The sequence below is a fragment of the Aplysia californica genome, unplaced genomic scaffold (assembly GCF_000002075.1).
Source record: "Aplysia californica isolate F4 #8 unplaced genomic scaffold, AplCal3.0 scaffold01146, whole genome shotgun sequence".
NCBI classification, from domain to species: domain Eukaryota; kingdom Metazoa; phylum Mollusca; class Gastropoda; order Aplysiida; family Aplysiidae; genus Aplysia; species Aplysia californica.
The window spans coordinates 51,706-65,281 of NW_004798416.1; the positions used below are offsets into that span (position 1 = coordinate 51,706).

At 39.7% G+C, this 13,576-nt stretch overlaps 1 protein-coding gene across 1 annotated transcript in view; it reads left to right on the top strand.

The window, feature by feature from the left end:
• Window positions 1-13,576, top strand: part of LOC101848859 — a 37,545-nt gene that overhangs the window by 5,661 nt on the left and 18,308 nt on the right. The window contains exons 4-7 of the mRNA XM_035973337.1: window positions 69-171; window positions 1,782-1,897; window positions 3,988-4,104; window positions 5,883-6,080. Of these exons, the coding sequence (XP_035829230.1) occupies window positions 69-171; window positions 1,782-1,897; window positions 3,988-4,104; window positions 5,883-6,080 (534 nt within the window). The remainder of the gene's footprint in view (window positions 1-68; window positions 172-1,781; window positions 1,898-3,987; window positions 4,105-5,882; window positions 6,081-13,576) is intronic.

Below are 13,576 nucleotides of genomic sequence, written 5' to 3' on the forward strand. Positions count from 1 at the left end.
TGTGTGTGTGTGTGTGTGTGTGTGTGTGTGTGTGTGTGTGTGTGTGTGTGTATGTGTGTGTGTATGTGTGTGTGTGTGTGTGTGTGCAGGAATTCTGGCGGTTCAGCACCACCATGTGCTCGGCTCACCCCTTGCGGACCCTGGACTCTATCGGAACAGACGGAAGCACAAGTAAGTTACAGCATTGTGGGTGGTTGGTGGGTGTTTTGGTGTGGTTTCCAATGGCATGCACTGTATTGTTTCTTTTCTCTACGACCAGGGTCACAGTTTTTAGTCTTATACTGTACACACAAGCAGGTGGTTGGTGGGTGCTCTGGTGGGGTTTGCTCCTTCTTTGCTATCAAACATCTGTCGTCATTATTCCTCTCCTTCTTTTTTGTGTTTGTTACTCTCTTGTAACACCTCTAATCTTTGGCCCATATATGACCTTGTTGTGTTTCAAGTGCCGTAAAACTCTTACGAAAAAAATACTACATTATAATATCTCACTGTCATTGTTCCCACCCGTTTATGTACATTAAGTTTTAGTTTAAGTAGTAAAAGTTTTACGACACTTGCAAATCAATAAGGAGGCCATAGATCTATATATGCGTGCCGAAGATTAGATGTGTTACTAGAGAGTGACCAACACAAAAAAGAAGGAGGGGAGATAAAGACGATAGATGTTTGATAGGAAAGATGGGGCAAACCGAAGTAGAGCACCCGCCAACCACCCGCGTGTCTGTACAGTATTATATAAGACAAAAACTGAGACCCTGGCCCTAGAAAAACGAAACAATACAGTGCATGTCGTGGAAATCAATTTGCTGCGTGTTTAACTGTGTTTCATTCTATTGAGGTAACAAAATGTATTAATCCTGCTCTTTTTTGTTGAGGTAACAAAAACATAATATTATTATTGATCCTGCTTTTATTTGTTGAGGAAACAAATTGTATTTAGAATGTTCTTTTCTTTCCTTCCTTTTAATCATACACTCCATGTTAGGTGACAATTCAGTTGTGATGTAACGAATAAAATAGGACAATATAAAATAAATCAATGACGAATTAAATGGATTGTTGGAGAGATCAGTGGGTGGTTGGCAGGTGCTCTAGTGTGGTTTGCTCCTTATTTCCTATCAAACATCTATTATCTTGATCTCTCCTCCTTCTCTTTTGTGTTTGTTACTCTCTTGTAACGCCTCTAATCTTCGGCACTTATATGACCTTATTGTGTTGCAAGCGCTTTTATTTGCTCATGTAACAAATTGTATTTTTTAAATAATTCTCTCTTCTTTTTTTTCTTAAACGTACACTGCATGTTAGGTGACAATTCTGCTGCGATGTAACTAACTGAATATAATGTTAAATGAATCGATGACAAATCCAACAGCTTAAAGGGATCAAACAAATAAACGTTCCTGGACCTGGCAGTGTTACGCTCACTTGAGGCCATACTGTAATAAGACTTTTGGTTGTAAAATGATCGGTTATTACTTGCGTGATGCTTTTGTCTTGGTCATGATGATGATGGTGATGGTGATGGTGATGGTGATGGTGATGATGATGATGATGATGATGATGATGATGATGATGATGATGATGATGATGATGATAATGAGAAGGACAATAACAAGGACAAATCAATGATGGTAATGGTTATCTGGTTAAGTTTGTGAGGAGGTTGATGATGGCGACAACAACAAGGATAATGATGATGATGATGATGATGATGATGATGATGATGATGATGATGATGATGATGATGATGATGATGATGATGATGAATGTCTCTCTGTCAGACTGGGACTCGGCTCTAATGATCATCGTGAACGGAGAGAAAGACGACCATCTGGAGATGTTGGAGGGAGGCGTGATGAGACAGCTGCTGGATGAGAAGTGGAAAACCTTTGCTAAGGTACGTTCATTTTTGTCCCTGTGGCTTTGTTTCTCGCTTTTCTCTTTTCTTAAATTTAGTTTTGGTTTGGTCTGGTTTGGTTTCGTTTGGTCTTTTTGGTCTTTTTTTGTGGGGGGGGGTGTTTGTGGTTTTGGTTTGTTTGTTGGTTTTTGTTTACATTGTTTTGTTTTGCTTTGTTTTTTTCGTTCATGTTTTTGGTTTCTTTTGTTTTTTTGTTTGTATTGTTTAGTTTTGGTTCTTTTTGTTTGGGGGGGGGGGGGTGAGTCTATACCAAAAAATATGATAATCATGAGCTGAATTCAATTAATCGTGAACTCTATACCGAATGTCAAGATACGTCATTCTTGCTTTGAACCTAGGATTTCATGACGTGAGTTTTTGTGTGGTTGCCTAGTATAAAGTGGTGTTGTGATTAGACTCTTCTTTGAATTCATGTGCTGAAGATCTGAGTTCGATTCCCACGTGGAGAAGCTCCTCATCAAGTATGAGTATTTCCACCTCTCTTCTGGGGTGATGTATTGCACTAAGGTTGGGTTGTAGGTGGTTGGCGGGTGCTCTGGCGTGGTTTGTTCTTTCTTTCTTTTCAATCAAACATCTGTTGTCCTGATCTCTCCTTCTTTTTTGTGTTTGGTACTCTCTTGTAAGTTGTGGTTCATAAGACGCATGCTACGTATCCCATGGACAGTTAGAAAAACAAATGAAGGAGTCTTGGTTGAAGCAAATTGTAGAAGACAGCTGGTGACGAATATAAGAAAGCGACTGGCAAATTTCGTCGGACACACAATGCGGAAAAAAGCATTGGAGAATATTGTAACAACAGGCAAGTTTGATGGAAAGAGAGGCAGAGGCAGACAGAGAGAAAAGATTCTGGACAAGATGACAACATGGCTGAGAGCAGCAAGAACGACAGACACCATTTCTGCAGCGCAAGACAGAGTGAAGTGAAGGTCCATGATCGCCCACGCCAGTCGGCAAGGCAGGACAGAGTGAAGTGGAGGTCCATGATCGCCCACGCCAGTCGGCAAGGCAAGACAGAGTGAAGTGGAGGTCCATGATCGCTCACGCCTGTCGGCAAGGCAAGACAGAGTGAAGTGGAGGTCCATGATCGCCCACGCCAGTCGGCAAGGCACCGTATGATGACTCTCTTGTAACTCCTCTAATCTTCAGCACTCATATGACCTTATTGGGTTGCAAGTGCCGTAAAACTCTTACTAAAACTTAGTTTCGGTTGTTCTGAGAGGCAGAGTCACTGCAGCCCGGCTCCTAAATGATCTATATCGTGTCATTGGGGGCGTAAAACATTAATTATGATAAATGACAGACGAGGTAATCATGACTGATATGAGCACGCTATTTCATGAAACTGTTTATCTTGTTAATCACGAAAAATCTCGGAGGATCCGTGTGCGAGTTATCCACGTTAATGATCCGGTGGTTGTCTAAAATCAATTAGAGTAGGCTTCGGCCGCCACCCGGGCAAAATTCAAAAGTTCCTAACTACTGAAAATATTTATGTGTCCCGCATGCTCATATAACCTTGTGCAGTTGCGAGCGCCGTAAGTCACTTTAAAAAAACAACTAAACCCATTAATAAAGAAAGCGCCGTCTGAAACAAGCTTTTATGAAGCCAGTCTCATTGTTAAGATTGATCAAGCTGTTTTGTTTTTCCCTCATTTTTTCTCCTGTCTTTTTTTTGTATTTGTCTTAGGGTTTTTTGTTCTTTTTTTCTTTATTTTCTTTTACACTTTGTACTTTTTTCGTATTTTACTTCATTCTTTTTCCTTTTCTTTCCTTTTTCTTTTTTTCCCCCTTCATTTGCTTTCTTTTGTTTTTGTCAGTGTCTTTCCTCTATGGTTCTTTCCTTCTTTTTTTTTCATTCTATCTTTTCATTGCTTCCCGTCCATTCTTTGTCCTTCTCTCTGTTCTTTCTTTTTCTTTTCGTCTTTCCTTTAATAATTTATGCTTTACTCCTTTTCTTGTTCCATCTTTTTCTTTTTTTTGGGTACTTGCTGGTCTTTTTCACCTTCTGTTGCATTTCTTTTCCTTGATTCTTTGTTCAACCAAGCTCATTTTATATCTGGATACTTCAGGACCGCTTCATCGTCCGTCTCATCGTCGCCATCTGCCATCTCATCGTGTTCAGCGTGGCCATCTACACCAGACCAGCAGGAACCGAACTCCTGTCCTACAGAGGGCCAGTGGACGCGGTCAGTACTGGACCAACCATAGCCTAGCATAGTACTGCCGTAAGCTGACAAAACGCCTTTATTTCTTCACAGCAGTTTCGAGAAAAATGGTTTTTTCTTCGTCAGCGTTACCATTTAAAAGTAAAGTGATTTCTAAATTTGAATTTGAATTTATTCAAAAACAGGTGACAGTTTCACTTTAATATTTTTAACACAAGTAGGGTAACTGATCAGGCTTTCGATTTAGCGAATAAGAAATGTTGGCGGCAAAGTAAAAAAAAAGGCGTTTTGTCAGCTTAGGGCTGAATAATAGTTACTGTTGAACATAATTAGGCTAACATATTAAAATAATCGTTATGTACGTAATAATACCTAACATTTTCATGCACACCTTTTTCTACTACGAGTATTATGATGGCGTCAATTTGATAAAAATGGACAAGGAACCCCCCAAAAAAAGAAAAAAAGTACCATATTGAGCACTACTCTAATGTCCAAGACAAATACCTGAGAAATTGAATGCCCCTTCCACTTTCCTTCTAATCTTTTTTTTTTTAACAACATAATGACATTGTCCAAGACATCCACTTTTGTCTTCAACAATGGGTGGCGATCTCAGACAATATAAACCGTATATATCCTCAACTGCAATGATATTTGTTTTCTCTAGAAACCATTTTGCTATAATGCAACCTGTGCCTTTGGGAACGTGCAATTAAATTACGCCTGGCTCATCATGACAAGACAAATTTACTGATTTCACACATCTTTCGTGGGAAATATATTTCTGGCCAGGTTGCGGAAAATCCCGCTTAATCCATTTCCTGGGTAAATGTTTGTTTATAGCTTTTGTCCTCGCTTAAATGGTTCTTTCTGTAAAATGTTGGCTCCTATTTATTATCTCTTTTTTTCTGAAAGAAATAGATGTAGATAAGAAAAAGAAGGACATTGGTTTATGTCTATGACGTCAAGTGTCTATTGCGCAGATTGCCTCTTTTATGTTGTGCAGAAGTTGAAATGATATGTGAAGGGCGCTGGGTGAGTTACTTCTCAGATTCGAGACCAAAGGAACTTGATACGTCATGCTTATAGGTGAAGTTTATACATTTTATAGGTATGAAATAATTAAAGGCTCATTATACTTAAAGAATATGGCATCAATAGATGCTCTACAAATTTGACCCTAGTGTCGATTTTTGGCCAATATCTCCTTTTGAGAATTACGATATGAACTCATATTGTCAGCACGTCTCATTTTGTTTTCAACTATGTTTTACGTATGTTTAAAAACTAATGTTGGATTATGTGTTCTTGTCTAGCAAGACAAATAATGGGGAATGTATAAGTTTTACAGTACTTCTTTTCTCCATTTTTATGTAAACATCTTTATGATCATCATCGTCATTGCCTTTCTCACCCTGGATCAGAATATAGGCTACGAACAAACACTTCCCACCTTTCCCTATCCTCGACGAGTCGCTTGATGTCACTCCATGTCTTCCCACTTTTCTGTACATTCATTTCCGTGACTCTACTCCAGGTTCCACGCTGTCTTCCCTTTGATCTTTTTTACCCTGTGTGTTCCAATCATTATAACACTTTGCTTGTTATGCAGCGGCTTGACTTCCTGAAAGTGTGTCCAATCCATCGTCAACGCCTTCTTTCCACCTCATCTCGGACTGGGATCTGTCTCATTCTTCTTAGTACATGTACTTCCTCCTTAGTGATATCTTTATGACAGATAGCTCAAATAATGATGGCAATCATTGTATTCACACCCCCAACCCCCCTTACTTTAGGTCCGGTACACAGCTGAGATCATCGTCTGTATAAGTTGTCTCATCACCGTGTTCTACGAGGTCACAGAAATCAGCACACAAGGGATATCCAGCTTTTTCAAAAATTGTGTAAGTTTAGAACCGTTTGTGGTTACTTTTGTATTTCCTTTTTTCCTGCATAGGTTTTTTGGCTTGAGTGAAGCTTGCTTTTCTCTCTCTTTCCCTTTCTCATTCTCTTTTTTATAACCTACTCTCTCTCTCTCTCTCTCTCTCTCTCTCTCTCTCTCTCTCTCTCTCTCTCTCTCTCTCTCTCTCTCTCTCACTCTCTCTCTCTCTCTCTCTCTCTCCCTCTCTTCTACTCTCTCTCTCTCTTACTCTATCCCCCTCTCTCTTAGTCGTTCTTCCTCTGTCGGTCTGTCTGTCTGTCTGTTTGTCTGAATGTCTATCTGTCTGTCTGTCTGTGTTATATTATGTGACGTATGTCTAAGGCGCACATGCATGTGTGTGAAAAGTATCCTTTCACCATAGCACAAACTCACAAAGTCGTGTGACTCACAGTCTTATAGCAGAACTTGCACACCACAAGTGCTCACAGATAATATTTAATAATATGAGATCTCATGGATAGTCGTCTGCTCGAGCTCTTAGACTGAACTCCATCTGTCTGGTGGTCGTTAAAGTGGAAGGTATTTTATGAGGTCACTTTTAATTTTTTTGAAAAAAAAAATGTGTATAGTTATTTTTCGTTTCGTTTATTTGTATTGTCTTTTTTGTGAGTTACTGTTTTGATTTTGATTTAATTAAGTTTAATTTAATTATTTCTTTTTTTTTTTTTTTGGGGGGGGGTCATTTACATACCCTAAATATTCATAGGTGATTAAACAAGGAATTACACACACTTTCCATACAAACGAATTGATAGACCTGATAGTGTAATGAAAAGAAGACTATTACATGTTAATTAAAATGTATTAGGCCCAGGATAAATAAAATACAATTTAAAGCACAAATGATGGCGTTACCATCGCTTGCTCTTATTGTTCATCGATAGCACTTAATAAAAAGACATAGGTATGTTTGTGTTACTGTCGTTTCATTTTGTTTTGTTTTGTATTTTTTCTTTCTTTATTCAACCTGGGTACGTAAAGATTCTCCAATATCACAAGGTATTTTCCAACATTGCTACTCTTTTTTTATGCTAGCTACCAGATACTGAGAAAGCTTTGTTAATATCGTTTGCTTTTTTTCTACTTCTGACCGTAAGACTTTTCCTCTTGGGAAAATGTACAAGTTATATAAAACTTTTAATTTTAAAAAATTAACATCAAAATACGCTTCATGTGTTTGAAAAACTGTTATGTGAAATGTAAATTTCCTTGTAGTTTGATATCATTCACCTGGTCTTTCAAATAACATTGAACTTGGAACTTTCATTTTCCACCATTTATCTTTGGGTCAACTATCCTCTATGTTCTATCTAGCATAAAAATCTATCTTTGTGATTGAGTAAATAATAGTCATATTCAAGTTTGTTTTGTTTTTGTTTCCTAATTCTTTCTATTTATCTAACTGTTAACGTAACTGTTGAGATCGCGTGTCGGCCAGGGCTTTTGTTGAGCTGTTTTTCAGAGTTGTCTTTTTATAAATATTCTCTTTTTAGCTTTCATTAGGCCACCACCTACTATTATTTACTCGGGGGAGAAAGGTGGTCAGTCGGCTACTCCTGAAATACATAGTTCTATCTGCTTATTACCTAGAAATAGTTGGGAAAAATCTCACGAAACAGATTTTGCCCCCTCCTCTGGGCTCCTGACTCTTTCTGCAGCCTTTCTACCTCTACTCCTTGGCTTCTCCTTACTGCTGTCTTTCTGCCACACCCCTGATCTTCTGGTAGGAAAGATCTACACCTAGCCTTCTCGGACAAGGGCGAAAAATCTCGGAGGGCCCGTGTGCAAGTTGCTCACGTTAAAGATCCCTTGGTGGTCTAAAATCGATAAGAGTAGGCTTCGGCCACCACCCGGGCAAAATTCAAAATTTCCTACCAACTGAAAATATTAGGTGTGTCCCGCGCGCTCATATGACCTTATGCAGTTGCGAGCGCCGTAAAACACTTTACAAAAACAACCCCCCCCCCCCCCCACAGATTTTGAGTTTCACAACATGTCAAGCTTTTTCGAATGCAGTTCTTTGAATGTCTTGATTACGACTCAGAATAATCTTACGATTTTGATAGAGTAGATAGAACATTTGGTTTCTGACCTCAAGGTCCTAGTAACTCAAAACGGCCCAGAATGTCTGATAGAACTTTGTAGTTCTAAAGTAGCGCAATGTTTGTTGAGCAGTCTGCGGTATAAATCGCCCTGATAGTTCTCAACGCCCTGGTAGTTCAAAACGCCCTGATAGTTCAAAACTCCCTGATAGTTCTCAGTGATTGCAAGGTACATGTAGTTCCGGTCGGGTCTTGTTGTTGAAGGTAATCTTTGTTTCATTTAGTAGAGGTTTTACGGCGCTCGCAGCTGCATAAGGTCATATGAGCGCCAGATGAGGTGTTACAAGGGAATAACAAACATAAAAAGATGAAGGGGAGATAAAGACGATAGATGGTTGATAAGAAAGAAGGAGCAAACCACACCAGAGCACCCGCCAACCACCCACGAACGTATCTACTACCAATGGTGTGGCAATACAAGACAAAGCTCAATAAAGCTATTCCTTTATTCCTTTACCTACCCCCCCCCCCCCTATACCTTTACCGAGTTTTTTCACCGGGGCTTGAGGGGAAGGAAGGGGAAAGCGGGGTGGGGTGGGGGTTGAAGTGGAAGGAAAAATAGGGGAGGGGGATGACATAGAATAGTGCTGAAACAGCAAGAGTCAGTCTTAACCCGTAGCTAGTCACACAAAGTTGTAATATCTGCTAGTTTGTTCATGTCTATTTAGTGCCGTTGAATTTTATAGAATCGAGACTTGTTGGTACATGTATTTGTTCATATGGACAAAGATAGTACATAACAAGATGGGCCACTCAGCCAAAAAAGTGTCCGCCGGAAGTCCGCTCTTTGCTTCAGATGGCGCTGCAGTCTGTTTTGAAGCTCTCTTTCGTTTTTCCAGAAAAAAGAATAGGAATAGCACCTCCTTGCGTGCGCAGATCGACTGCTGTTCATCAGCAGTTCGGGTTCGTTCAGTGCGGAGTTTTAGGTTTTTAAATTTTAATGACCTCTAGCCTTTCATTCTAAAGTCAAATTAAACGAAGAAAACAGTCACCCTTTCCTCCGGAAGAGGTTTTTTTTTCTTTCAGCGCAACCATTTAATAAAGCGTTCTTTTGGAATTTGAATTCTTACTTATTCAAAAACTTGTTAGTTTCACTTTGATTTTTTAGACACAAGTAGGGTAACTCTGTTCGCAAAGGGTGCGCATTTGTGAAGAGGGCGCCACCGAATTTTGAGGACACTTTTTTAATAGGCTCAAAGAGAGGAGTGGCCCCTCTTGTTATGTAGACTCTTTGGTATGGAGCAAAGTGCGTCATTGTTTACATCAGCCAGTGGAGCGTTTAGAGCGTGTGCATTGATGTGCTTCTGCAGAGTAAGTTTTCTGTTTACATTGAACGTTATACGAACATTTTATTGACTCACTTTTGTTAACATTTGGGACGAATCGTGGTGAAATCAGGCGCTCGTCAAAAATAATAAAATCAAAGAAACAGGCATTTTCCCCCGCCAGTTTCGCCATTTTTATCGAATTTTTGTTAGTTGTTCAACACCTTTCATGTCCATATAAAAACACATTTCCATGTGAATTTTTACTGAAAAACGTTGATTAAAAGTAAGAAATATGTAATTTTTCAGTTTTCTGGGACTCTCAAGCTATTGAAGTTAACAAACTTTGGCGGCCATTTTCTCACTAATTCTACCACTCAAACTTGTCGACCGCACCTCGTTCAATCGCAATGATCTCGACTTTTGTTCCAGATAGATGAGTATTGTTTCATTGAAAACAGGGCAAATACATAAGCTTTCAGAGGACACCAATAACTCCACATGCCCAAAAATGGACGGGCGCCTGATTCCACCGCGTCCTGACACATTTACTTTTCCGATCCAGCGGCCATCTGAGTTCTGGCCCTCGGGTCACGCCAGTAATTTTGTGTAATAAAAGATGACTTTTTTTTTCATCACAAAGTTTCCAGTTCCCTGTATTGGTTCTCTGTCGGTGCCTGTGGTGTGAAGGTCTGGCTCTCTGCCGATAAACGCAGAGCACGGTATTTTGATTTCGGAGTCCGCATGTCGTTTCCTGAGTCTTCGTCTGTTTTTTGGGGGGGGGGGTTAGGTAGGTGTTTTACGGCGCTCACCACTGTATAAGGTCATATGAGTGCGCCGGACACGTTGAATAATTTTTCAGTTGGTAGGAAATTTTGAAGTTTGCCCGGGTGGCGGCCGAAGCCTACTCCTATCGACTTTTAGATCCCCAAGGGTTCTTTAACGCACGCAGCTTGCACACGGGACCTACGGAATTTTTCGCCCTTGTCCGAGAAGGCTAAGTGTAGATCTTTCTTACCATAAGATCAGGGGTGTGGCTGAAAGGCAGCAGTAAGAAGGAGCCAAGGAGTAGCAGTAGAAAGACTGCAGAAAGAGTCAGGAGCCCAAAGGAGGTGAAGGGGTGGGGGCAGAAAGTGGAGACGAAAGCAGACAACAGAGCATTGCTAGAGAGTAGGAAAGGAGGTGCAAGGAGACACTTTTTAGAAGAAAAATTATCCGTCGTTACCTGGATTCGAACCCGGGACCTTTGAATATAATTATGCTGTGTCTCAGCCAGCAATAGCCTGGCAGGTGGGATCGAAATTAATAGACCTGTTTCTAAATAATATACTTATACTATTTTGTCAACGGGGGCATAAAATATTTGCAATCCCAGCTGGGGTTTTATTTAAAGAGACAGTAATAATTGAGATATCGATTCCACCTGCTAGTTTAAAACACGGCGCACATTTAATTTTCTACCTTAGTCTTGTTTCGATATCTTAATATATTATAAAGTGTGGAAATGTTTTGAAAATGTTCAAAAGAAGAGGCAAATTTGTGCTTAATCATGATGATTATAACGCAAGCATTTGATTGTAATCCTTTTGATCTTTATCGGGTTCAACGTTTTCCCCATTCCTCATTTTTTCGAGATTGTCATTTGTCTATTGACAAGGCGCTGCCTCTGGCTCCCCGCCTCTTTGAAATCGAACTAAAATCGATATCAGACTCCCACCCTGACCTTAATGCCCTGGTCTCTGAAGGGAGACAACTTGCAATGTTTTGCTTTTTTGTTTTGTCTTTGTTTTGTTTTGTTTTTTGTTTGTAATTTTTATGGAACTGTATCTTATTCTATTATTATTTTTGGTCAATGTTCTTTACCTTGTAAAAGAGTGTGTGGCCAAATTAGGTCAGCCTTTCAGCGATTCTACGAACATGTTTAATTCTGTTTTTAAGATGCACTTAAATAACTTGTATGCAAAAAAACATACGTTCAAATCCCATCCTGGAGAGACTACAACAATGAGTATCGTTCTGCTGATGCACCGTGTCTGTCATTGTTGGCATTTACAGTTGAAGTCGAGGTACCTTCCTTCGAAATGACCTATATTTTGTCGACTAGGGCGTAAAATATTGAGCGAAATAAAAATTAATTTAAAAAGTTATTACGTATTAAGTTACCTTCATGGAAGAATTGTAAATCTACATCCACTAACACCCCCCTCTCCCCCTATGTTATGAATCAGTCTGAGGCTGAAGGGTTTATCCTATATTATTATCACATAATGCTCAGAAAAACAAATGCACGTGCCCTGAGTGCAGTTAACCAGGGTGATTGCTTGCAGACCTGTTGCGCTCTCGTCGACACAATTGGTCACTTTTAAGCTTTTAAGGACAAGCGAGCTAACCCAGATTTCGGAGGTTTCCAGAAGTCTTGACCCACACCAAAAGTTGGCATTTTCCTACCTATGGGAAAAGTTTGGTTCCATTGCTGTGTATATTTGTTTGGTTATAAGGAAAACTCTCCTTGTCTTTTAAAGAAACTGAACAAGGGGCAGAGACGTTACCTTTGATTCTCTCAAAACACCATTTTTTGGAATAGCCCCGTTGTGCTTAATTAAAAGCGACCAATTTAGATCAGCGCTTGTGAACCTGGGCTATGTCGCCCTCTAGTGGACGATTTGATAACATTGTTGTTTGTCTGCGATGATGATCGCCCGGGTTGTGACAGCCGGTATTATTAAACATTTAATGGTGCGTTTTGAAATACATGTACGTGTAGGCACCGCAATCAACCCACTTAAGTCCATTCTTTTTATGTTAGAGGTAAACGAACAACTAGTTTTTGTTGTGTTCTTCCTATCAGAAATCATGAAAAGCAAGAAAATTGTAAGCCATGCACATAGCATTTAACTGTATTTTGGTGATGCTGAAACTGAAAGGGGCATCATTTATAGAGTTTTGAGTGGGTGTAAAAATTTAACATTTTCAAAATTTGGACTTAAGTGGATTGCTTGCGGCAGCAACGGACATGTGGGTGGGAGATATAGACGTTTTATCTTCTTAAAGGTGGCAAAAGTGGACTGGCTGTAGAAAAGCAGACAAGCGCTGGTCTTGATCTATATATATGTGAGGTATCGTACTGAAATCAGGCGCTCTTCAAAATAACTAAATTGGTGAATTAGGCATTTCCCTCCCCAGTTTCGCAATTTTAATCAATTTTTGTTTTTTGTTTTTTTGTTCAACCCTTTTGTGTCCAAATAGAAACACATTTCCGTGTGAATTATATTGAAAAGTGCTGATAAAAAGCTCAAGATGTAATTTTTCAGTTTTCAAGGACTCTTTGGCTACTGAAGTTGCCAAACTTTTTCGACCATTTTCTCGCTATTTTTACCTCTGAAACCAAGTGAACTTACCTCTTTCAATCTCACTTCTGCTCAAGACAGATGGGCATTTAAAAAAAATAAAAAGCAAGATAAATGAACAAGCTGTAAGATGATACCAATAACTCCACATGCACAAAAATTGACGAGCGCCTGATTCCACCGCGTCGTGACACATATTATAGAAAAAATGTGACATAGACCCTTATTATTCTGACCCTATCAATCATGAAAACGGCCATAAATGTGGTTAAAGTAGCAGAAAATATGTGACTATTGGAAGATAATCGATAAGTTCGATCTGCGTGCCATTACGCCATCGGCACGGGTTTCCTTTTGGGAACTGGATGTTGTTCTCAATTAAGTTCAATGCCGATCGAATGACGTCACAGCGAGCGGATCGAAGGCATCGACCGAGGACGCACTGTTCTGTGTGCACACCTCTAAATAGCCCGTCATGGTGCGTAATCTTATTCGGTTCATCTCATAGACTTAAAAAAAAACAAATTAATTAGACATCTATTTTTTTCTCTTGTCCTCTTTTTTTTCAGGTACCATATTAGGGGCATATACCCATTTCCCACTGTCCTCGCATAGAGAGACCAGATTTTGGAACTATTTTGTGTCAGAAACTTGATTTACAACATGTACACAGGGCACGGTCACGCCTGTCACTTTTTGTTCCCAATAAAATTTTGCTGCGAAGCGTGCGCACCGTGGTCGCCCAAGTGAAGGTTAAGCAACTCCTCTCGTTAAAGGTCTTGTCGAGAGAGAGAGAGAGAGAGAGAGAGAGAGAGAGAGAGAGAGAGAGAGAGA